We start from the raw sequence: 26,797 nt of genomic DNA, 5'->3' as shown, positions 1-26,797 counted from the left end.
TGAAGTTACATTTCCCCCTTGGCTTCACTTCTGAGGAGACCTAGCTCAACAAGGAGCCTGGCAGGTGGCAGTGTGCTTAGTGTCAGTGACATCTCCTGCCAGCAGGCTTTTGGTAAGGGACAGGGGGAAACGTTCAGAGTGGGGGTTGGTGTCACATACACACAGCACTGAAACTTAATGCACACAAGCTTTTCCACAGAATGATATTAGAGTTTGGTCCAGCTCCAGCCACAGGCAATAAGCAGATGGAACAACAATCCCTGCCCTCCCTGCAAACTAGCAACAAAAAAAACAGCACAATCACTGACAGTTCATTCCACTGTCACACCAACGCCAGCAGAATCTCCTGGAGAAAGTGCAGGTAACATGGGAGCTCTGGGATCACTACAAGAGTATTTCCCCCCCCCCCCCCCCCAATGACCCCATTCTAAGCGATATTTTGGGAATAAACAAGAATCACTGTTCAGGGTGGCACTGTCATGTAATGTTACGAGAAGAGATTACTGCTCAGGGTGGCACTGTCGTGTAACACTACTACAAGAATCGATTTCTGTTCAGGGCGGCACTGTAGCGTGGTTAGTGTGATGTCAGCAACCCAGGTTGGATTGCTGAGAGAAGTTCAGCTGCTCTCTCTGCGACTGCTCCGGTTTCCTCCTCTGTCCCAAAGACAAGTTAATTGGTCACACGGGTGTAATTGAGCGCCTTGGGCTGGCCAGGTCCAAAGCTAGATCTCTAAATTTGAAAAAACAGAATTGGAGCACTCAAGATGTGAAGGTTAATGTTTGAATAAAAAGCAAGGTTAATGAGAGTATACAGCCCGAATGTCACCTTGAGGATCTCAACCCAATTTCATCTGTTTAACCAGCTGCTTTCTCAGAAATTCAAATTTATTTTTTAAATTCTGTTGCCAAACTTGACAGAAGTGTTTCAAACATTTCCAAAAACATGTTATGAAATATTTGAAGGGTATTGCCTGCTCCAGTGTGGACCATGGACACAGAAGTCAGTCAGGCAGGAATTTGGTTGGGACACCAGCACACCTCAGCTCTTCACTGACTCATCACATTTCACACAGGACTTCAGGGACCCCTTCCTATCTCAGGAGACATTCACAACTTGATCGGATCACCCTCAAATCCAGGTGATGGGGAACTGAATTCACAGGTCTCCTTGACATTGCAACAGATACGAACAAATTCAAAACCTACCCTTATATCTTCAGCAATTTTCTTCTCTTCGTCTGTCAGTTCCACAGTGACTGCATCACCAGCAGAGAAATATTTGGAGGCAGGAATCATCTTCCCATCTTCAAACTGAAGGTTTCTAACCATCAACTGTAAGAGTCATTAAGAGCAATCAGAGGACCACTTCTCATACCACCAGCCCACCCACCAGGACCGAATGCCGAGGTGGGCCCTTAAAACTTCAGACGGGCTCTGTCAGACCAGGTAATCACAGGCAGTCAACCTTGTTTCCCTAAACCTGCGCAATGTGCATTTGCAGAGAATACTGATACAGCCTTTTCATTCTCCACATCAATGATGTAAAGCCCCATACACCAAACCCAGTGAGCTAACCACCATGCCATCTTTATCCCAGTGATCACCAGGTACCCGGACTACAGTGATGGCAGAGAGAGGCAGGCACTGCTGAGCAGCAGGAACAAATTTAGAAACATTTTGACTTTTTTTGGTAATTCTTTTTTGATATTGAGCTTTTTTTAAGAAAAAAAACAGCGACCAAGAACTCACTGTTTTATTCCTTATACTTTTACAAACACAGCTTCAGAAAGAGTCTTCAGGATAAATACATTAGGTGATGCCTGGAACTCTCACTAGTGCCAAATGCATTTGTTTGTTCTCAATAAGATGGCCTCAATCACTTTCAGCTAAAGTGTTTTTGGAGAACACAATAATGTCCTGACATTCTTCAGGACTTCACAAACATCGACACTTGTCAGAGGGAAAGAGAGCATCGTGAGCCTGAGAGGACAACCTTACCATGTTCCCATCATTGCCGAAGAGCACCAGTCCATTGGCGGTTACCAGGCCAGGCTTGCTGGCCCCATCGATCTCCAACGGCTGGCCTGAAGGGACCACACCTTTATACAGGGACGAACCATACAAAGTGACAGGCTGAAATAGACAACAGTGCACAATGATTACTGACCGTGCAGTAATTTAACACCTGGTATTGTTTAGAACAGAACCAGCTCAGTAGCACAGACCACCATTGAAGATACTATAGATGTAAGGTGAGCAGAGTATAAACTACATCTATAAAACGCAAGGCTCCCAGGGCTGAGGTTCCATACTCTGAGGATGGTGAAGATTCCTGCACTCTCTCCCATCTCTAACCCTTTCACAGCATAAAGGCTGAAGGGATTCTCATTTCTGCCTTTCTGTGAAGAGTGGCATGCTGTAGCGATCAGTGCAGGGACCTTGGCTGTTTGTGACATACATTAACAACTTGGGTGCAGGTATGATTGGCAAGTCTGCATGTTGGTGGTGTTGTGGATAGCAAGGAAGGTTGTCGAAGGCTCCAGCAGAACCGAGGTCAAATGGAACTTAAACACAACGAGTATAAGATGATGCATTTGGGAAGTCAAATAGGGGTAGGACATATACATTGAAAATAGTAAACACAAGAGATTCTGCAGATGCTGGAAATCCAGTGCTGGAGGAACTCAGCAGGTCAGGCAGAGTCCATGGAAATGGATAAACAGTCGATGATTCAGGGTGAGACCCTTCATTAAGGCTTGGGTTGTTTTCTCTGGAGTTGCAGAGGCTGACTAGAGATTTGATAGAGGTTTATAAGATTATGGGAGGCATAGACAGAGTAGACAGATAGCACCCATTTTCCAGGGTTGAAATGTCTAATACCAGAGGATACCATTTAAGGTGAAAGGGGGCAAGTTCAAAGGTGTTGAGGGGCAAGTTTTTTGCTTCATTCACAGAGAGTGGTGGGTCCCTAGAATGCACTGTCTGGTTAAACATGAATGAGGCAAAAGGAAGGATATGGACACTGTGTGGACAGAAGAGATTAATTTAGTTGGCTCTTTGATTACTAATATACTTGGTTTGGCACAACATTGTGGGCTGCAAAGCCTGTTCCTGTGCTGTACCATTCCACATTCTGAAAACCATTTCCCCTCTGACCCTTTTCTCTCCTTCTAATCCACTTTGCTCTCTGCTTTTTCTTTTAAACTACAAAATTATAAATAGGTAGAGTCCACAGCCTGCAACTGAATGTCATTTCAGAATGCGGCTTCTTTCATTGTGTCAATGTTTGGAATATTGTCAATTCGTTTAATTATCATGTTTAATTGTTAGATAGTTTCTAAACAATAGTATTCCATTGTAGTAGTTAAAGGAGACGAAGTTTTAGTCATTTCACTTCTCATTCACTGTTACATCTGCAGCTACTTACTGCACATGCTTTGCTGGAAATATTTCCAACTAGGTCCAAAGTTTAAACTTTATTCTCAAAGCACACATACGTCACCATATACTTGCCTGAGATTCATTTTCTGGAGGACATTCACAGTAAAACCACAACACAATAGAATCAATGAAAGACCATACCCAACATGACAATCAATGTGAAAATGACAACAAACCGTGCAAATACAAAAAGGAATAATAAATAATTAGATACTCTTGATCCCAAAGGAAATTAGTGTCACAGTAGCATTACAAATGCACAGATTCTGTACACAAATATTAGAAGAAAAGTCTCTCAGCTGCCTTGCTGTTCGGCGTGGGTGATGTCTCTCCATTCATTATGGTCCCTGACCCTCCAAATTGTAGTTGTTGCCTCCCCTGTTTCTAACCATGATGTTATTCCATCTATCATTTTCATTCTCTGTCTGCCTCTGCTTCTTTTTCCTTCCAGCTTTCTAGTTGTAACTAAATATTCTAATGCCTCTCTTCGCATGATGTGTCCAAAGAATTTTGATTGCTGTTTTCTGATTTTTTTTTAAAGTAATGTACGTTTTGTTTTCGTTCTCTGTAGAACTTCTTCATTGGTTATCCTGTCTGTATATGATATGCATAGCATTCTTCTGAGGAACCACATCCCTGCTGCATTGATTCTTTTTTCCATTGCATTTGTGATGGTCCATGACTCGCAGGAAGAATGTAGCAGCTGAGAGTTCTAAGGTGGATGTTAATTGCTATTTTCTTGTTCGTTAGGATGTTTCTCATTTCTGTAAATGCTGTTTTTGCCATTGCTATTCTTGCTTTTATGTCTGTTTCACATTTGCCATCAGATGTTACCCATGATCCAAGGTACTTGAAGTTGTGAACTTGTTTCAGGATTTCATTTCCCAATACGATCCTACAGTTTGGGATATCAGGTTTCTTTGATATTACCATTACTTCAGTTTTCTTTTTGTTTAAGGTTAGGCCAAATCTTTCGCTCTCTGTGTTGATGGTAGATACTAGTTTCTGTAAAGTTACTTCACTGTTTGCTATCAGAACTGTATCACCCGCAAAGCGGAAGTTGTTGATATTGTATCCTCCTCTACTTATTCCAGGTAGGTCTTGTATGGTTCTCATGACATTTTCACTGTACAGGGAGAACAGGTCTGGTGATAGAACACAACCCTGTACGACTCCTTGCTTTATTGGCTGATATTCACTAATTTTGTTGTCTATCCATATGGCTGCACTTTTGTTGCCAGTAGAGATTCCTGATTATTCTTAGATCTTTTCCATCAATATTAATAACTTCAAGCATTTTCATGATGACTTGGTGTTTCACTGTGTCAAAGGCTTTTGTGTAGTCAATGAAACAGAAGATAGGTCTTGCTGCATTTCTATTGACCTTTCGATAATATTCCTGAGAATATAAGTGGTGTCTGATGTTCCCTTGCCTTCGACAAAGCCGCACTGTTCTTCACTGATCTCTGGTTTAATTTTGTTTCTTATTCTGAGCATGTTGATTCTAAGTAGAATTTTTGTGAAGTAGCTCATTAAGCTAATTGTTCTGTGCTGTCCACACTCTATTGCACCTGGTTTCTTTGGCAGTGCAATGAGTACTGCCTTTAAAAGATCTTCTGGTACTTTGCCACTGTTGTATATTCAATAAGATTGTTAATTTCTCTACACCAAAATCTGAGAAGTAAGAAAATAAAAAATAAGTTACCTCAAACAGTCTAACGGGGGGGGGGGGGGTCATCACTTTCCCAGCTATATGTGGACTCATTATAGAGCCTGATGGCCAAGGAATAAATATAAGTAATAACTACTGAGAACATGAGATGAAGTGGCGATGAATAAGTTTTAAATGATCCCAAGACGACTACCTACCTGCTGAAGCACAGCATATTCTTTCTTCAAAAGGGAAAAGAGACATTCGAGTTTTTAAAAAGTACAATACTGAATTTAAAAACAAAAGTGGAGCACACTTTTCTTCACAAGAGGACAGAAATGATCGAGTAAAACTGGCAGAAAATGGATGAATTCACAGGTTCATAAACCGTGAATACTAGGTGGTGATAATCATGAAATGGACAAATGGCTGGCTACATCAGAAATATAGACATGTTTGATTGCACAAAAAATAACTGGGTCACATATACAGAACAAATTGAACAGTATTTTGAAGCAAATGAAGTAGCTGATAAGGAGTGCCTGTTTTGTTGAGTGGGAAAGCATACTGTTTGCTTTGAAATTTGACTGCTCCAACCAAACCAGCCAAAATCAACTTTGCTGATATCGTGAAAGTGATGCAGGGACATTGAGAACAGAAATGTCAATTTAGTGATTGGCTTAATGATGCACTGCATTTAGTCTAGGTTGTGGAATCTTACATGAAAGCATTCAAAAAAATGGCTCCTAACTGAAGCACAACTCACATTTAAAAGAGCAGTTGAAATTGCTGTATCAGTGGAAACTACAGCCAGAAAGGTAATTGAGTTATAGTCAAGAATGAAAGTGAGCATGAACAACCTTGCATCAACTAAACAGAAACTGGCCTGGCTGAATTGAGTTACAATTGTGACAAGGGCTCATATACACCAGACCAATGCAGATTTAAAGGGAAAACGCAGAAAATGCAATAAAGTTGGTCACATACAAAGAGCATGGTGGCAGTCATAAATAAGTGCACCACAGGGAAGAGATAAAAAGTCAAGTTGCAGTTTCAAAAGGAGCAGAAATCTGCATGCTGTTGATGAAAAATCTGAAAATGAGAGTGACACAGGACTGGGTAGCCTGGAGATTTACAGTGAGAAAAACTAACAGGAAACAAGCAATGTGGCTTACACCAGAAGTGAATGGCAAATTAATTAAAATGGAATTGGACACTGGCTCAGCTGTTTCAATCATTCCACAAAATGAGTTTGGACACCGTTTCAATGATACTACACTGAAGCCTGCAGGTTTCCAACTAATAACTTACACTGGAGAAAAAGATAATGCTGGTGGGAATGACATTCATAACAGTGAAATACAACAACCAACAAGCTACATTGGGCTCGTACGTGGTAAAAACAAGGGGGACAGCACTGCGGTGCTGTGATTGGTTGAGGTAACTACACTTGATTGTAGATTCATCCACAATTTGCATGCCACAGCCCCTGCAATAGAGTCAACTAAAAGTGGATTAAGAAAAGTACTGGATAATCCTACAGCAGTGTTCATGGATAGCATTGGAAAACTCAAACATATCAAGGGTAAGATAGTACTAAATGAAAATGCCACACCCAAGTTTTGCAAAGCCCATTCAGTTCCTTACATCATCTAGCCAATAAGCTAGATCACGAGTTGACTGAAGGAATTCTTTCAAAGGATGAATGGAGTCCATGGGCACTGGCAGTGGTCCCAGTAGCCAAGAAGGTGGGTCTATCAAGATCTGTGGTGATTTTAAGGTCACCGTCAACCCAGTACTGAAAGCAGATCAATACCCTCGGCCTTGGATAGAGGATATCTTTGCAGACCTTTCTGGAGGAAAATACTTCAGCAAAGTGGATTTAGCTGAGGTTGACCTACAGATAGAGATGGAGAAGTCCAAAGTGTTTCATACCATAAACACTCACAAAGGGCTTTGCTGCAACAAGCAGCTTATTTTTGGAGTGGCATTGGCATCAGCACCCTGACTGAAAGCAAAGGACCAAGTCTGCCCAGGCACTTGGATGACACCATTGTTACTGGTGTGGATGATAAAGAACATCTCCAAAATCTCAAGACAGTGTTAAAAAGATGAGAAGACTATGGGTTCAGAGCATGCCGGAACAAGTGTGAAGAATTCAAACCAAGATCACTGACTGTGGTCACACCTTTCGCACACAATGATTACACAAGTGTGCTGAGAAAATCCAAACAGTGGTTGACGCCCCAAAGCTAAGGACGTGCCATAGATGTGGTCCTTTTTAGGATTTGTCAATTACTATAGAAAGGTGCATCCAGCTGCAGCTCCTGACAAACCGAATTAGGGAACTGGAGCTGGAGCTGGATGAACTTCGGATCATTTGGGAGGCAGAGGCAGAAATAAACAGGAGATACAGGGAGATAGTCACCCCAAAGAGTCAGAAGACAGGTAGCTGGGTGACTGTCAGGAGAGGGAAGGGGAATAGACAGAATGAGCAGAGCACCCCTGTGGCCGTTCCCATCAATAATAAATACATCATTTTGGATACTGTTGATGGGGATGACCTACCAGGGACAAGTTGCAGTGGTTGCGTCTCAGGCACCGAGATGGGACCCTCAACTCAGAAGGGAAGGAGGGAAAAGAGGAGAGCATTAGCGATAGGGGATTCGATAGTTAGGGGGACAGATAAGAGGTTCTGTGGAAGAGATCGAGAATCCCGTCAGTTGCCTCCCTGGTGCCAAGGTCCGAGATATCTCGGATCAAGTTCTCAGTATTCTCAAGAGGGAGGGTGAGCAGCCAGATATCGCCGTCCATGCAGGGACCAATGACATGGGTAGGAAGAGTGAAGAGGTCCTGAAAGGTGAGTTTAGGGAGTTAGGCACCAAGTTAAAGGACAAGATCTCCAGGACAGCAATCTCAGGATTGCTACCAGTGCCACATGCAGGCAGGTTTCAAAATAGTAAGGTAGCGCAGATCAACACGTGGCTGAAGACATGGTGCAGGAGGGAGGGCTTCAGATTTATAGATAATTGGGCAGTTTTCCAGGGAAGGTGGGACCTGTTCCAGCGGGACGGTCTACATCTGAACTGGAGGGGGACAAATATTCCTGCAGTTAGGTTTGCTAAAGAGGCTCTGGTGGATTTAAACCAGATACGAGGGGGGAGGGGAACCAGAGTGTAGGAACAGATGTAGGGAAGAAGGAAGAAAAAGAAAATAGTAAAGTTGTTTGCACCGTTAGTGATAAACAGAGAGTAAGAGGTGGAAAATTTCTTTAATGCATTTATTTTAATACGAGGAGCATTATAAGAAAGGTGGAGGAGCTTAAAGCATAATTTGATACCTGGAAGTATGATGTTGTAGCTTTAGTGAAACATGGTTACAGGACAGGTGTGATTGGCAACTAAATATTCCTGGATTTAATTGCTTCAGGTGTGATAGAATCAGAGGGACAAGAGGGGGAGGTGTTGCATTGCTTGTTAGAGAAAATATTACAGCGGTGCTCTGGCAAGATAGATTAGAGGGCTCATCTAGGGAGGCTATTTGGGTGGAATTGAGGAATGGGAAAGGTGTAGTAACTCTTATGGGGGTATATTATAGACCACCAAATGGGAGTGAGAATTGGAGTAGCAAATTTGTAAGGAGATAGCGGATATTTGTAGTAAGCACAGGGTTGTGATTGTGGGAGATTTTAATTTTCCACACATAGACTGGGAAGCCCATACTGTAAAAGGGCTGGATGGCTTGAAGTTTGTAGAATGTGTGCAGGATAGTTTTTTGCAGCAATACATAGAGGTACCAACTAGAGAAGGGGCAGTGTTGGATCTCCTGGTTAGGGAATGAGATAGGTCAGGTGACGGAGGTTTGTGTTGGGGAGCACTTCAGGTCCAGTGATCACAATGCTATTAGTTTCAATGTAATTATGAAGAAGGATAGGTCTGGACCCAGGGTTGAGATTTTTCATTGGAGAAAGGCTAACTTTGAGCAGATGCGAAGGAGTGGATTGGGACAATTTGTTTTATGGGAAGAATGTAATAGAGAAATGGAGGTCATTTAAAGGTGAAATTTTGAGAGTACAGAATCTTTATGTTCCTGTTAGGTTGAAAGGAAAGGTTAAAAGTTTGAGAGAGCCATGGTTTTCAAGGGATATTGGAAACTTGGTTCAGAAAAAGAGAGATATCTACAATAAATATAGGCAGCATGGAGTAAATGAGGTGCTTGAGGAATATAAAGAATGTAAAAAGAATCTTAAGGAAGAAATTAGAAAAGCTAAAAGATATGAGGTTGCTTTGGCAAGTAAGGTGAAAATAAATCCCAAGGGTTTCTACCGTTATATTAACAGCAAAAGGATAGTGAGCGATAAAATTGGTCCCTTAGAGAATCAGAGTGGACGGCTACGTGCGGAGACAAAACAGATGGGGGAGATTCTGAACAATTTCTTTTCTTCGGTATTCACTAAGGAGAAGGATTTTGAATTGTGTAAGATAAGGGAAACAGGTAGAGAAGTTATGGAAACTATGATGATTAATGAAGATGAAGTACTGGAGCTTTTAAGGAATATAAAGGTGGATAAGTCTCTGGGTCCGGACAAGATATTCCCTAGGACCTTGAGGGAAGTTAGTGTGGAAATAGCAGGGGCTCTGACAGAAATATTTCAAATGTCATTAGAAACAGGGATGGTGCCGAAGGATTGGCCTATTGCTCATGTTGTTCCATTGTTTAAAAAGGGTTCTAAGACTAAACCTAGCAATTATTGGCCTGTGAGTTTGTCGTCAGTGGTGGGTAAATTGATGGAAAGTTTTCTTAGAGACGGTATATATAATTATCTGGATAGACAGGGTCTGATTAGGAACAGTCAACATGGATTTGTACGTGGAAGGTCATGTTTGACAAATCTTATTGAATTTTTTGAAGAGGTTACTAGGAGAGTTGACGAAGGTAAAGTGGTGGATGTTGTCTACATGGACTTCAGTAAGGCCTTTGACAAGGTTCCACACGGAAGGTTAGTTAGGAAGGTTCAATCGTTAGGTATTAATATTGAAGTAGTAAAATGGATTCAGCAGTGGCTGGATGGGAGACGCCAGAGAGTGGTGGTGGATAACTGTTTGTCAGATTGAAGGCCGGTAACTAGTGGTGTGCCTCAGGGATCTGTACTGGGTCCAATGTTATTTGTCATATACATTAATGATCTGGATGATGGGGTGGTAAATTGGATGAATAAGTATGCAGATAATACTAAGATAGGTGGAGTTGTGGATAATGAAGTAGGTTTTCAAAGCTTGCAGAGAGATTTATGCCAGTTAGAAGAGTGGGCTAAAAGACAGCAGATGGAGTTTAATGCTGATAAATGTGAGGTGCTACATTTTGGTAGGACTAATCAAAATAGGACATGCATGGCAAATGGTAGGGCATTGAAGAATGCAGTAGAACAGAGGGATCTAGGAATAATGGTGCATAGTTCCCTGAAGGTAGAATCTCATGTGGATAGGGTGGTGAAGAAAGCTTTTGGTATGCTGGCCTTTATAAATCAGAATATTGAGTATAGGAGTTGGGATGTAATGTTGAAATTGTACTAGGCATTGGTGTGGCCAAATTTGGAGTGTTGTGTACAGTTTTGGTCACCGAATTATAGGAAAGATGTCAACAAAATAGAGAGAGTACAGAGAAAATTTACTAGAATGTTACTTGGGTTTCATCACCTAAGTTACAGAGAAAGGTTGAACAAGTTAGGTCTTTATTCTTTGGAATGTAGAAGGTTGAGGGGGGACTTGATAGAGGTGTTTAAAATTGTGAGGGGGATAGATAGAGTTGACGAGGATAGGCTTTTTCCATTGAGAGTGGGGGAGATTCAAACAAGAGGACATGAGTTGAGAGTTAAAGGGTAAAAGTTTAGGTTTTACCCTTTAAAATATTAAAATATTTAAAATAAAAGTTTAAAATATGAGGGGGAACTTCTTTACTCAGAGAGTGGTAGCTGTGTGGAATGAGCTTCCAGCAGAAGTGGTTGAGGCAGGTTCGATGTTGTCATTTGAAGTTAAATTGGACAGTTATATGAACAGGAAAGGAATGGAGGGTTATCGGCTGAGTGCCGGTCAGTGGGACTAGGTGAGAGTAAGAGTGCAGCACGGATAGAAGGGCTGAGATGGCCTGTTTCCGTGCTGTAATTGTTATATGGTTATATGGTTTCTACGAAATCTGGCGACTGTGCTCCATCCCTTAAACTCATTGCTGCAGATCAGGAAGAAATGTCAAAGCAGAGTGAGATGGCTTTCAAAAAGGTAAAGGAAATGGTGACATCAGACACTGTACTGAGACATCATCCAGTGAAGCTTGCCTACATGTGACATGCATGTATGAGACTTTCGTACATACACACACACACAATTACTTATATACAGTGCCTATAAAATGTATTCACCCATTTACCACCCCCCCACCGGAAGCTTTCATGTTTTATTGTTTTACAACATTGAATCACAGTGGATTTAATTTGGCTTTTCTGACAGATTGCCAGAAAGACTTTCATGTCAAAGTGAAGACAGATCTCTACAAAATGATCTAAATTCATTACAAATATAAAACACAAAATAATTGATTGCATAATTATTCACCCCCTTCAAGTTGGTATTTAGTAGATGCACTTTTGACATCAATTATAGTCTTGAGTCTGTGTGGATAGGTCTAACAGTTTTGCACATCTGGACACTGCAATTTTTCCCTTTCTTCTTTACAAAACTGCTGAAGCTCTGTCAGATTGCATGGGGATCGTGAGTGAACAGCTCTTTTCAAGCCCAGCCACAAATTCTCAATTGGATTGAGGTCTAGACTCTGTCTTGGCCACTCCAGGACATTAACTGTTGTTTTTAAGCCAGTCCTGTGTAGCTTTGGCTTTATGGTTGTGGTCATTGTCTTGCTGGAAAACAAATCTTGTGCCATATATAGCATTTAGTCTGATGGCCAAAAAGCTCAATTTTGGTTTCATCATACCAGAGAACCTTCTTCCAGCTGACTTCAGAGTCTCCCACACACCTTCTGGCAAACTCTAGCTGAGATTTCATGTGTTTTTTTTTAAAACAGTGGCTTTCTCTTTGCATTTCTTCCATAACTCTGTGACTGGTGAGGCACCCAGGCAGCAGTTGTTGTATGTGCAGTCTCTCCTATCTCAGCCACTGAAGCTTGTATCTCCTCCAAAGTTGACATTCGTCTCTTGGCGGCCTCCCCTTCTTGCACGGTCACTCAGTTTTTGAATATGGCCTGCTCTAGGCAGATTTATAGAGGTGCCATATTCTTTCCATTTCTTGGTGATTGACTTAAACTGTACTCCAAAGGATATTCAGTGAATTAGAAATTTTCTTGTATCCATCTCCTGATTTGCGCTTTACGATAACCTTTTCGTGGAGTTGCTTGGAGAGTTCTTCTGTCTTCATGGTGTAGTTTTTGCCAGGATACTGACTCACCAGCAGTTAGACCTTCCAGATACGGGTGTACTTTCACTACAATCTTGACTGCTTACAGGTATCTCCATTTAGTTAATTATGTGACTTCTAAAACCAATTGGCTGCACTCATGTTAATTTGGTGTCATATTAAAGGGGGTGAATACTTACATAATCAGTAATTTTGTGTTTTATATTTGCAATTAATTTATATCACTTAGTAGACATCTGTTTTCACTTTGACACAGAAGAGTCTTTTTCTGTTGATCAGTGTCAAAAAAGCCGAATTAAATCCACTGTGATTCAAAGTTGTAAAACAATAAAGCATGCAAACTTCCAAGGGGGGGGGGGGTGAATACATTTTATAGGCACTTTATGTGTGTGCGTATTAACACATCATCATGTCGTAAGCATGTGCCCCGCTTAAGTAAAAACAAAGTTAGACACGGTTATCCTGGTCTCCGTGTTTTCTTTCTGAAGCTACAAAACATGACGATCAGTTCAGGTCTTTCAAATTCAGCCAGGTCCCTGTTCTGGACTGGATGTTTCCAGGAGTTTACCTTCCTGTGAAACTGAAATCACAGGGTCATCGGAAACCGCAGGAGTTTGTGAAGGTCCCTCCATATTTTGATGATCAAAGTGAGCATAAAATGTATTGAGCTCATCTGGGAGCAAAGCCTTGCTGTCACCTATGTCTCTTGGTTTCACTTTGTAGGAGGTGATAGGATTCAAACCCTGCCACAACTGTTGAGGATCCTTCAATGATTCAAGTTTGTTCAGGAATAGCCACCTTACAGGTGAGGTGACGTTCCAGAGATCGTACCTGGCCCTCTTGTATTTTACTTGGTTGCCAGACCTGAATGCCATTGATCTGGCCCTCAGCAGAGAAGTATTTGTTTAGACCATCTGTTGAGTCCTTGAACGCGGCCTAGCCCACTGACTCGAAGCAATTCCATACTGCCACTCACAACCATTTCTTTGTTGTCTGGAGCCTTGCTCTTAGCTTCTGCCTGTGTGCAGGTAGGAGAACAGCCAAGTGAACAGATTTCCCGAAACGTGGTCCAAGCATGGAATGGTTGATATTTTTAATCAGAGTATAGCAGTGATCAAGTGTATTGGGATCCCTGGTGCTGCAGGTGATATATTAATGATAATTGGACAGAGATTTCTTTGATCAAGCCTGACAAAGTTGGGGTAGGCCCTTTCTTGTTTGCTGATGCCGGCATCAAATGGCTGCTCAATGTTGGCCTTTGGTGGCTTGTAATTTGCAGTCAGGATCACAGACAGTTCCCTTGGTAAGTAGAATGGTCGGTACTTAATCGTTAGATGTTCAGGTCAGTAGAACAAGAGTGCATCAAGTCTGCCGCCTCCAAGCACCACAAATAGTTTTCGTGAAACACAGAACCCCATCTTCAGCCTTTTCCAAATCAACAGTACAGTCCATGGTGTGTATCGAGAAGTCCTCAGTTCTTACTGACCTACCCAGCGTGTCTGGCGCGAGGTAGAGAACACAGCAACTCATTTCCCTCCGAAACAGCAATCTTGCCATTAAGTGTTCAGTCTTGCTCTCCAGTGACTGTACATTTGGTAACAAGATGCTGAGTTGAGGAATTTCCATATGCTCCTTCATTTTAGCCTGGCTTGGAACCCTCCCTTCCTTCCTCTTTTTCATCCTAGTCCTTCAAAAGATGGTGAAATTGCTAACTGGTTATGACCGTTCAAAAGTACTTTACTTAAAGTGAAGTTACAGGCTGCAGATTGCAATGAGAGTAATTTATGTTTAGAAGTTTTGAAAACTGCTCGCAACATGTCGCTGTGGTTCACCAGTGCCATCTTGCTATGAAAGAACACCTTCCTGAAAGTAACTAGATTTATCTCAAACACGAGGCCCAAGATGATGATGGAATGCCACATCATACAACAAAGGTAAGCTCCAAATAATTAAATCGAATTGAATTGACTTTATTACTTACATCCTTCATATACATAAGGAGTAAAAATCTTTATGTTACATCTCCATCTAAATATGCAATTTATAATAGTATGTATAACAGGGCAGTCAATATAACACAGAAACATAGTTGTGTCAGTATGAATTAATCAGTCTGATGGCCTGGTGGAAGAAGCCGTCCCAGAGCCTGTTGGTCCTGGCTTTTTTGCTGTGGTACCGTTTCCCAGATGGTAGCAGCTGGAACAGTTTGTGGTTGGGGGTGACTCGAGTCTCCAATGATCCTTCAGGCCCTTTTCATGCCATCAGGTCTTCATCATCGACTTCTCTAACTTCCGCTAATGCCCCACTTCCCCCTCGTACCCCATCTGTTATTTATTTTTATACACACATTCTTTCTCTCACTCTCCTTTTTCTCCCTCTGTCCCTCTGAATATACCCCTTGCCCATCCTCTGGGTTCCCCCCCCCCTTTGTCTTTCTCCCCGGACCTCCTGTCGCATGATCCTCTCATATCCCCTTTGCCAATCACCTGTCCAGTTCTTGGCTCCATCCCTCCCCCTCCTGTCTTCCCCTATCATTTTGGATCTCCCCCTCCCACCTTCAAATCTCTTACTAACTCTTCCTTCAGTTAGTCCTGACGAAGGGTCTCGGCCTGAAACGTCGACTGCACCTCTTCCTGGAGATGCTGCCTGGCCTGCTGCGTTCACCAGCAACTTCTATGTGTGTTGCTTGAATTTCCAGCATCTGCAGAATTCCTGTTAAATGCTAACCCAACCTGGAGTTACATCAGTTGACAATGCATATTATTTGACTGATGATGGCTTGCCAGGTTACAGAAAGGAAGTTAGTGAGAGGTACCTGCCCATCGATGACTGTCCATGCTCCAGGAACTTTATCGTGACCACGGATCCAGTTATGGATGGACTCTGCTGACTGGTCCCAGCAAATCTGAGCAAGAACAGAATGAACCAAGTTTTCAACACAGTGAAATGTCACATTCTTACCTAACAAAACACCAACAAGTTTTTACAGACTCCTGCGTGCAATGTCCTTATTTTGTGATTCACTGCTCTGATGATGGTGCTTTGAATGATTCGGGTTTTGTTGTATTGTGACAACATTCCCCACCGTCTTCTCCCTCACTGATCCTAAATCACCATCTCCTAAAGTCTGGGACTCCCTCCTGAACTCTCCCCACCTTTCGGACATAGTTTGGGCAGTGGTGTGTGGTGACAAACTCACCACGGAAAGTACTGATTTGGCCACAGGCTGTTGTTTTACCAAAGTGACAACGCAATCCCTTCTGTGTGAGAAGTTTACATATTTCACAACACAGAAATCATTTTCAATCACCAGTTAATGCCTTTAATTGTGCACAACGCCAAAAAGAACATTGCTGATTTTAAAGTTACAGTATTTGCATCAGCTTCACCAACATGTTTCTTTAAATTAGTTGGTAAAAAGAGACACCCAAAAGGACCTCATCCCTTTCTCTCTCTTCCCAGAGCTGGTACCATCAGCACTCAGTGCCAAGTGGCTGGCAATCTCTACTTTGGAATATGCTGAAGTGACATTCAAAGAAGAAATGAGAACTAGATGTAATTTAAGTCTAACACGAGCAGGCAGAGAGGGAAGATGATATTCCGTGTCACCTGCTTCCTTCAGTCACATAGTCTGTGCCAATATTAATAAAAAGCTGCCACCAAGAAATACTTTGTAATTAGTTAATCTGAAAACATCTTGCCATGAACCCTGGGTAGGGAGGAACTCATTTGTTCCAGGACCAGTAGTGAAGTCTGAAGGAATGGGTTCTATATCACTGTGTTCATCTGACGAAAACTGGAGTTTTGGTGTTTGCATAAATGCAGATGGACATCAAAATGCCTCGAACTTTTAATGGACTGCAAAGCCAATTATAACACGAATGATAATTAGAAAAAAGTATTTTCTCAGTGTAATCTCAAATGAGTGCATCCCACAGAATGTGCATATTGTATTTCCACAGCCCCTTCACCACCTTGGGCATCCCAAACCAATTAAGAGCACAAAATAGTAAAGCAGGAGATTGGGAACTATAGGTATTCAGAGATCTGTGTTGCCCTGCACAGGACTACGAAAAGCCAACATGTAGGTGTTGCAAGTGATTAGGGAGGTTGGGCTTTATTCCCAAAGTATTTGAATACATGACGAAATACATCCCAGTGTGATGACAGAGCCTGTACGAGACCATACCTGGGCTCTGGTATATGGTTCATTTGTGCAAGCAAGGATGTGCTTCTCAGAGGGAGTTCAGTGCTGGTTCATTGGACAGATACCAGGGCAGGTCAGCTGTATGAGGAATTGATGAGGAGACCACACCGGCATCTGACAGAATTTAAAGGAATGAGAGACCTCATTGAAACTTGCTAATACATGGAGGCTCAAAAGGCTGAATGAGGGAGTGTGAAGGAATATAGAACGAGAGGGCAAGTCTCAGAAAAGGAAAGAGGCAGAGATTGAGAAATTTCTTCAGTCAAGTGGTGGTGAATATTTAGAATTCTCTATCTTGGAATTTATTGAAGCCAGAGCAGATCTCCAGACATTGAGATAATCAAAAAATACAGATTCAGATTTATGTATAACATGCACAACTAAGTGAAATGTACTGTTTGTGCTAAGAACTGACTCCAGAGCAAATGCCAACGGCAGCCAGACATTCTCGTGCCAACACAGCATGCCCACAACGAGTAACAAAACAGCAACAGAAAAATAAGCCCCTTTCCTTCCTCCCACCATTCCACAGAAGGTCCTCCAGCCCCAGGACAGGCTTCTGGTCTCCACACTTTGCCCATAAGTCTCTGACCAGGGGAGAGGGCAGGAAAAGGGGGATCAGCTGCTGCTGAGTTTGGTGAGGGGGCAGGTCTGGCAGGCCAGTTGTAATTGCTGATGAGCATCAGCCACCATACCTTGGGCTTGGATTGTGCACTCTGCCCGTCCAGTTTGGTTTTTTTAAATAAACAAAATAACTTCATTCATTTATTTTGGGAATCTTGGCAAAAACACCATTAACTGACTACCCGTTTGGTTTTCAGATGGAGCTGATAACTCCCAACGCATTTCTTCCAGGATTTAGAACCAGTCACAACAGGCGAGGCACTCACGACTCTTGTCTGACTTGGTGTTGCTGTTGTGGTAGCCTGACACATAACTGGAGAGCTGTGCCACGGCAGCGTGTACTGGGGGTGCAGGGAGGGGACTCCAGAGGTGGGGTAGGGGTCTGCTTTGTCCTGGAAGATACTGAGCTTCCATTGCTTTGCTCTTTACTCATCCAAGCGAGTGGAGAGTGTTCCACCATAATCCTGGATCTGTGCTTTACTGATTGAGGTGTCAGGTGCTGAATTATTCACTGCAGAGCACCCAGACTTTCACCTGCTCTTGAAGCTACAGTATTTCTGTTATTGAGGCAGCTGCTGGGAATGTGAGACAAAGCTATAGATGCTGGGAAACAGCTAATAATGGGTTGGTGACCCACAGCTAATTTGAAAATGTGGATCGTCATGACATTGATGATGCAACTATGAATCAGCCCATGCCGAGTTGCTGAGAGAGCAAGTCTGGGCTACACCATTGTGAGCAGAATGTTATGTGGTTATTGGTGTACACCTGCACAACTAACATTCCTGCCTCCACATAGACATCACGGCCAAGAAAGCTCACCAAGGCCTCTACTTCCTCGGGAGACTACAGAAATTCAGCACGTTCCCATCGACCCTCACAAACTTAGTCTTGACCATCGGAAACATACTACCTGAACGCAGAAGGGCTTGATATCGCAACTGCTCTGCACGTGACTACAAGAAACTGCAGAGGTGTGGACACAGGTCACGGATCCTGTCAATACTTCTCACTGCCTCCAGAAAGCAGCCCAAATAATCCAAGACCCCACCGACCCTGGACATTCCCTCTTCACTCCTCTTCATCAGGGAGACAAGGAGAAGGTACAAAAGCCTAAAAGCACATACCACCAAGCTCATGGACAACAGATATGCTACTTTTAAATAGTTCCCTAGTACAACGCGGTCATGCACTTTGGTAGAAGGAATAAAAGCGTAGACTATTTTCTAAATGGGGAGAAATTTTTTTTAAAAATCAGACCTCGTGCAGGATTCCCGAAAGGCAACTTGCAGGTTGAGTCAGTGGTGAGGAAGGCAAATGCAATGTTAGCATTCACTTCGAGAGGACTGGAATGTAAAAATGAGAATGTTATGCGGAGCTTTATAAGACACTGGTGAGGCCTCACGGAGTACTGTGAACAGTTTTGGGCCCATTATTTAGGAAAGGATGTGCTGACATTGAAGAAGGTTCTGAGGAGATTCATGAGAATAATTCAGGAATGAAACGGTTATCATACGAGCAGCAATTAAAAGCTCTGGGCCTGTACTTGCTGGAATTTCAAATGGGGAAATCTCATTGAAATCTATAGAATATTGTAAGTCCTAGATAGAGTGATGTGAAGAGAATGTTCCCTTTGCTGGGGGAGTGGGGAGGGAGTGGAATTTTGCATCGACAGCACTGACGATATCTTTCCAGTGCTTTAAGATACCTGCTGTACGTTTTTGGAAACTGAAAGGAGGCAAGCAAACCAGGAGATGTGTCAGCTCTGAAGTTTTTAATCTACAAAAGCCTTTATCATTATGCCTGCACTTTGAAAACAGTGGTGAACTCATCACCAGTGGTGGCTCCTGACCAATAAGTAGTCCACAGCTTCCACAACTTGCTGTGACCTCTTCATTGTCAGAAGCTCATAGTACAGTAGGCAGGATGTGACTGCCATGGTGCTAAGGGAAGGACTCAGATGGGGCAGAATGTATTAAATATATTCAGGAAAGATTCTTCATGCAAAATATTGAAGATTCTACAGGGAGAGGGCAAACCCTGACCTACTCTTCAAAGTAAATTTTATTATCAAAGTACATATATGGCACCATGTACAAACCTGAAATTAATTTTCTCGTAGGCACACTCAATAAATCTATAGAATAATAACCATAATAGGATCAATGAAAGACTGCCCATCTAGGGCTTTCAACCAGAGTGCAGAAGACAACAAACTGTCCAAATACAAAGATAAATAAATAAATAAATAAATAAATAAGCAAGCAAGCAATAAATCTTGAGAACATGAGATGAAAAGTCCTTGAAAGAGAGACCATTGGTTGTGGGCATATTTCAATGGTGGGGTGAGTGAAGTTGAGTGAAGCTATCCCCTTTGGCTCAAGAGCCTGATGGTTGAGGGTAAATCTGGTGGTGAGCCCGGAGGATCCTGTACCTTTTTCCTGATAGCAACAGGGTGGAGAGACCATGTCCTAGGTAGGGGAGTTCCCGATGATGGATGCTGCTTTCCTGCAACAGTGTTTTATATAGATTTGCTCAAAGGTTGGGAGGGCTGGGCTATCCACTACTTTTTTGTAGGATTTTCCATTCAAATGTTTCAATTGGTACTTTTAATGTCAGAGAAATGTATACAATATACATCCTGAATTTCTTTTTCTTCACAAACAGCCATGAAAACAGAGGAGTGCCCGAAAGAATGAATGACAGTTAAACGTTAGAGCCCCAAAGGCCTCCCCCACTACACCCTCCCACACACAAGCAGCAGCAAGGCAACAACCCTCCCTCCACCAGCAAAAAAGCATCATCGCCCTCCACCAAGCATTCAAGCGTGCAGCAAGCATCAGTAAAGACACAGACATGCAGTATCCCAACGATTACTCGTTCATCCGGTAATTCAACATTAGTATTTCCATACTAGGCTGTGATACAGCCAGTCAATATACTTTCTACACACCTGTAGAAGGTTGTCAAAGTTTTAGATGTAATGCTGAATTTCTACTAAGAAAATATAGGGGCCACTGTGCTTTCTTCGTAATTGCACAGACCCAGGACAGCTCTTCCAAAATAATAACACCTAGGAACTTGAAGTTGCGAACCCTCTCAACCTCTGATCCTCTGATCAGGACTGGCTCATGGATCTCCTGAAGTCTATATCAGCTCTTGGGTCTTGCTGACATCGAGTAAGAGGGTGTTGTTATGGCACCATTCACCCAGATTTTCAATCTCCACCATCTTTGATTCAGCAGTGGTGTCATCAGCAAACCTCAATGTGCTGTTGGAGCTGTGCTTAGCCACACAGTCATAGGTGCAAAGTGAGCAGAGCAGGCGACAAAACACACATCCCTGTGGTTCACCTCTGCTGATGGAGATTGTGGAGGAGATGTTGTTGCCAATCTGAACTGACTGGAGTCTGCAAGTGAGGAAATCGAGGATACAATTGCACAAGGGGGCATTGAGGTCAAGGTCCAGGAACTTATTGATTAGTTTTGAGGGGACGATGGTATTGAATGCTGAGCTGTAATCGATAAAGAGCATCCTGATGTATGCACCTTTGCTGATTATGGTAAGGGACAGGGGCAGCCCAGAAGTTGAAGTTATGAATTAGGGAAAGGCTGATTCTGAAGATATTGGACAAAAACTTGCTAAAGTTGATTGGAGTAAGTCATTTGCAGGCCAAGGGAGATCTGGCATGTAGGAGGCTTTTTAATGAGATACTGAGAGTTTAGGATCTGGGTGTTCCTGTTAGAGTGAGGGACAAGGCTGGCAGGAGAAGGGACTGCTGGATAACAAGGGATATTACTGAGATTCTGGTCAGGAAGGAGGAGGGAGCATGGGTCAGATACATGTGGAATAGTTTAGGGGATACAGGACAGCACTTAAAAAGAAATCAGAAGGATAAAAATAGGACATGAGTTCAGGAAGAGAGCTGAAATATGCTGAGACTTGAGGAAGTGAGTTACGGACGGAGGATGAGCAGGTTGGGGTTGAGTCAATTGTCTGCATCCAATTGAGGGACTTGTCAAAGAGTGACTGTCATGTAGCCAGCTCACACTCACCAGCTTTGTATTCCATAATCTACTAAAATGGAGCTGAAACTCTGAAAGCAGTGACAGTGGGACTGAGTGCCAAACCATGGATTATTAGCAATAACTCATCCACGTTTCCCCACAATATCCTGGTGAACCAACACTGTCATAACCATGACCTACATCTGCAGCGACACTGGTAAAACACAAAGAAAAGAACAGTCATGGTGATGCTGATGTCAGACAGCTGCTACTCGACAAGGAGAGAAAGAGGTTCAAGGAGTTGCTCCATCCACCTCCCCTTCGTTCCGAGACTTTGGACAAGGAGCAATGGGTCCCACTGGAGGGAGATCAAATCTAAGCTTAGGGCTTCTGACCAACTGAGGTGCAGTAAAATGGGAGATGGCCACACGTGCAGGCTCTCATTGTTGATAGTGAGTAACATCAAATTTGCTCAAAACAGCTCTATTTCAATGTCCTATGATACTCAGGACAGATTGCCCAACCTGTACACTGATCCCTAGGTACAGAAACAAGCTTCCACAGGAACTGAGCTGGTTGAATAGTACCTATGGAGAGGAATGGACAGCCAAGGTTTCAGACTGAGACCCTCCGTCTGTGTGACAACTGTCCATTTCCCAACAGATGCTGCCCATATCCAAGTGTGTGGCTCCAGACCCTGCATCCGTCTCCATTCTGCTTCTCAGCTTATCTGAATCTTTAAAAGATTTCATGGACACAGAAAATGCTGGGAATAATTAGTAGATCAGACCACATCACCAGCAAGAGAAACATATCTCACATTTCAGTTCAAAGACCATTTCTCAGGCTTAGTTATGCTCCTGCCCTGTAACTATTCCCATTTGTTATTTACTAGAGAACAGTAACATGAATTTAAAGTATATTCCCAATATTTTAATTGAGACAAAAGAAAATTAAAGACTTTGCATTATTTCTTATTCATTGTAAGGTAATCTAATGCTCAAATATGTCCTTAAGCTAACAGCAGATTGGAATCTGATGATCTCGCTGAGTGTTAGTGGCCCTGAATTTTCACCTCTCCTGGATCACATGGCTCTGGATACCGAGAAGCATATACACTGCACGAATGGCAGACTACTGAAAGAAATCAGGAGGGCCAGCTGGCTCTGCTAGTGGACAGCAATACAGATCAAAACTGAACCTGTTGCTGATCAGGAGAGTACTGGCACCCCCTGCATCAGCCGGGAACAATACCTTGGAATTCTCTTTCCTCTGGATCCCTTCATACGTTGCTCCTTCTTCAGGCTGAGTGATGCGAGGCGCCTTCTCATCAGCAATCAACTGGACTGCCTCCACCTATACAAGACAAAGCAAACTGAGTCATAGGCAATGTCAGACAAATCAGAAGTCAGGGTTAAACCTGGATGCACCATGACATGGGATAGCAACTGCTCTGCTCTTAACCACAAGAAAGTTGTGGACACACCTCACTCAGCACATCACAGAAACCAACCTCCCTCTCTGGATTCTGATTATGCTGGCTGCTTTACTCATGCAGCAAGAGGTGTAAACAAAGACCCCACCCACCCCGGATATCTTCTCTTCTCCCCCCTTCCATCAGGCACAAGATAAAAAAGCCTGAAGGCACGCATCACCAGGCTCGAGGACCCAGCTGCTATCAGACTATAAACAGTCCCACTGTACCCAAGCACATGTTCTAGCTTGTTACAGGCTTGCATCTTCCTGTCTACTAACACTGGACTTTCTTCATCACTTCATCCTGCATTGTTACTGTTCCCCTTCGTACTACCTCATTGCACTGAGCTGAATTGATTTGTACAGATGGGGCGCAAGACAGGTCTTTCACTGTACCTAGGCACACGTGACAATGACAAACCAATTTACCTGTTTAGACTAGAGGGATCTGGAAGTGACAGGTAAGAGATGGTTGAGCAACGTTTCCCCAGACTCTGCCCTCTCCGACACTATGGGATGCAAACTCTCCACGTGTGGGATAGGGTGTCGGGGGGGGGGGGGAGGGTGCCCACTGTCTGGTCAGAGAGGGGCTGGTGTACGATTTGTTAACCTGGTCACATGCAACTGCCACTGACTCTAAGAGAAATCACATGTCGTTATTTCTTTCTGTTATTACCCACTACAACAATCCAATTCCCCTGTCCGGACACAAGTATACCCACCAGCAGAGGCCCTCCTGCTTGCCCCGTCCCAGGTATCAGAGGCCGGCACCTTCTGACAAGTGGGAAGTTTCTTCCCAGTTGACTGGCCCAACAAGGACTCTTCAAGATGGGCTTCCTGAACAAGGTCGCTTCAGGTTCAAGATGGAGTTGTAATTTCTCGGGCCACTTCATTAACTTCTTGCGCATTATCGTCTATTGTATCACTGCTGTAAATGTAACACTTTATTCTGCATTCTGTTATTGTTTTGTACCTCAGTATGCTGTGTAATGGTCTGATCTGTATGAAGAGTATGCAAGACAAGCTTTTCACTGTATCTCAGGATGTGTGACAATAATAACCCAATTCCAATATGACAGTCATGATCTATTCTTTCACCTCTCCCCATCCCATGGGAAAACTGCTCAAGCAGACACCCTAATTTCTCTGTGTATCTGTGAAAAGGATCTGAAACACCAGCACTGCTTGAAGATGCACCTCAATTCAGTCATGCCAACTTAATTCACTGCCAGAGGATCACGGCAGTAACACTGCTGACATTTAAGGATCTGTTAGCACTCCCTCAGCCTGCAGGAGGGGTGCAACACCCCAACGTTGATCTTGCTCAATAGGAACAAGGCTCCTCCCGGGCACACACACTTCACAGACAGCTACGAGGTTCATGCTGGAAAGCGGAGAAGTATGGGAGGCCGACATCATTCAGGGACAGCTAGGCATCTCAGCTTGCTGCTGAAGTCACATGTAATTAAATGCCAACTCTTTCAACTGGAAGAAGATGGCCTCCTTTTTAAGCTTCATACATTTGCGTGAAGAAGCAGGAAAAGTCTGTGTGACATTCCTTACCATTGCACTTATGCCCTCAGGATACAGGAAGCGGTTGTACAGCGAGTCCACGGTGTCGTTTGGGTCCACGTCACATTGCCTCTGCAGCAGAATGGGCCCCGTGTCCAATCCATCATCCGCCCAAAAAATGGTGAAACCTCCCATCTTATCTCCATGAATAAGAGTCCTATGCACAAAGAACAGATGTTTAGCAGCTCCCCTACAGACTCCAACTTCAGATACACTACACGGCAGGCAAATCAACTCACTGGGCCATTAGCTTCCTTCCCGTTGTGTCCCCACATCCACTTCCACAGTCGACATGCTGAACAAAGGTGCTTGGGCTTTGAGGATGTGGATCTTGCCCAGTGAGTCCCCCCAGTTCCTAACCTGTGCCAAGCTGCTTGATTGTGTGGACAATTCTGTCCTCTCCCTGCGGTGCAGCCCACATGAAGACCTAGAGGAGTCAGAATTCCAGCTTTATGTTTCCGGGTAGTTCGGAAAGAGAAGTGTGCACCTATGTGCCCCGCACAGGGGCAGTCCTCCAGCTTGGGGCTACATCCCAGACCCATGATCTCCATGTCCCAGTTGCTTCCACCCCCAGATCTGACATTGTCTTTCCCACAGAGGCATTGTGCTCTCCCACCAGGCTAGGTGGTGGCTACCAGACTGTAGCTAAACCAACACTGAAATGAGGCCCTGGCATTAGGATCAATCAACTACCTGCCTGCACCCCACAGCCATTTTGGAGGTCGTGGCTGTCAGTATGAAAGGTGAAGATGGAGCGAGTGACACACACACACACACACACAACACTAAAGGCACTAATAACTCCAGTGTATTTTATAAAGGGTGCACACTTTGCTCTGGTGCTGGAGGGACGAAGCTGACGTGTGTCAATGATATGGGCTACATTACCCTAGGTAGTACCCAGCTTCCAGAGCATTGTTGAGAGCACACTCCTCCAGTCAATTCTGGTTGAGCCTTTAATATTGGACAGGCTCCCTGGTTTCAGGAAGCAAGTGGCTGTCAGCAGGACCTCTGGCACACCCTGGTCTGGCCGAGTTTCTGCTCAATGCCTATGCTGAGGAGCTTGATGGGAGGTGGTTGTGCCAGTGAATGTGGAAATTGGTAGTTAAACTCTCCCCTGGATAAGGCTATTGCTTGCCACTATTGTGGTACACACCTTATGTGTCACTGGTCAGCACCTTGCTCAAAGATGTGGGCTGACTCCTTGTGTGCAGGTTGCAAGGGTTAATTAATGTCCAGGTAAGGATAGATTGCAGATAGCCCAGGCAAAAAAAGGTCTTTCAAGAGCTTGCATTCCCTTTGCATAGCACTTGGCTTACTGAGACAAGATTGTAACAGAAGGATTCAAGAAACACACACCAACAAAGAGACTTTACTAATTTTACTAACTTCAAGGTATCATTGGTTGTTAGGTTGTAGTTTTAATTAACTTTTACCAGCTGTACTGTGAATTGTAATTGATCTTGCAAGTAAGGAATTTAAACATACAGTTTACAGGTCAATATCTGTAATTGTTCGTAAATTCTGTATAAAGATGTTCAGACGAGAACAGTGTGGTGATGGGGTCATGCATCAGCTTGAAGGGTCAGAATTCCAGCTTTATGTTTCAGGGTAGTTCAGAAAGAGAAGTGTGCACCTATGTGCCCCACACAGGGGCAGTCCTCCAGCTTGGGGCTACATCCCAGACCCATGATCTCTATGTCCCAGTTGAACCCATCCCCAGATCTGACATTGTCTTTCCCACAGGGAGATTGTGCTCTCCCACCGGGCTAGGTGGAGTGCGAGTCAGCTAACTGGGACATTTGCTGAGGAATTGTAAATGAAAGTGACTATGTGTAATCTTCGCATCCAACCTTTAGAAGATCTTTAACGCAGCAGCAGAGGCTGGGATGTGGACGCTACGCAGAAGGACTGTTGCACAAATGATTATCCTCCAACAACTGCAGCCACTTTCCTGCCACGAGGAACACAGTTACAGTTTAACACGTGGCTAATGAGTTGGTGCAGGAGGGAGCACTTCAGAATTTTGGATCATTGGGCTCTCTTCCAGGCAAGATGGGATCTGTACAGGAAGAATGGTTGCCCTGAAATGGAGGGGAGCTGACAGCCTAGTGGATAGATTTGCTAGTGCTGCATGGGGGTTTAAACTAGAGTTGCAGGGGGATCGGAACCAGAATGCCAGTACAGATAGTGTAGTGGTTGTGGAGACAGACGCTGTTATGCCTAGGCACAAGGTCAGGGATTCAAGGGTTGAGCATGCTGGGACTAGTTCTGAGCTGTGTACATTTCAATGGAAGGAGTATTGTAGGAAAAGTGGATGAGCTTAGGATCTGGAATTATGATGTTAGGTTGCAGGTGGAGCAGGACTAGCAGTTCAATGCTCTGGGGTGCAG

The 26,797-nt window shown here is 43.5% G+C and overlaps 1 protein-coding gene across 1 annotated transcript in view; it reads right to left on the bottom strand.

Moving 5' to 3' along the window:
* Nucleotides 1-26,797, bottom strand: part of LOC140186773 (mitochondrial 10-formyltetrahydrofolate dehydrogenase-like) — a 117,403-nt gene that overhangs the window by 62,098 nt on the left and 28,508 nt on the right. The window contains exons 4-8 of the mRNA XM_072241316.1: nucleotides 24,396-24,561; nucleotides 22,611-22,712; nucleotides 15,334-15,423; nucleotides 2,001-2,135; nucleotides 1,209-1,334 (exon numbers count right to left, since the gene is read on the bottom strand). Coding sequence (XP_072097417.1) covers nucleotides 1,209-1,334; nucleotides 2,001-2,135; nucleotides 15,334-15,423; nucleotides 22,611-22,712; nucleotides 24,396-24,561 — 619 coding nt within the window. The remainder of the gene's footprint in view (nucleotides 1-1,208; nucleotides 1,335-2,000; nucleotides 2,136-15,333; nucleotides 15,424-22,610; nucleotides 22,713-24,395; nucleotides 24,562-26,797) is intronic.

Source organism: Mobula birostris, chromosome 23, assembly GCF_030028105.1.
Source record: "Mobula birostris isolate sMobBir1 chromosome 23, sMobBir1.hap1, whole genome shotgun sequence".
Taxonomy (NCBI): domain Eukaryota; kingdom Metazoa; phylum Chordata; class Chondrichthyes; order Myliobatiformes; family Myliobatidae; genus Mobula; species Mobula birostris.
This window is presented reverse-complemented; position numbering and strand designations above follow the sequence as displayed.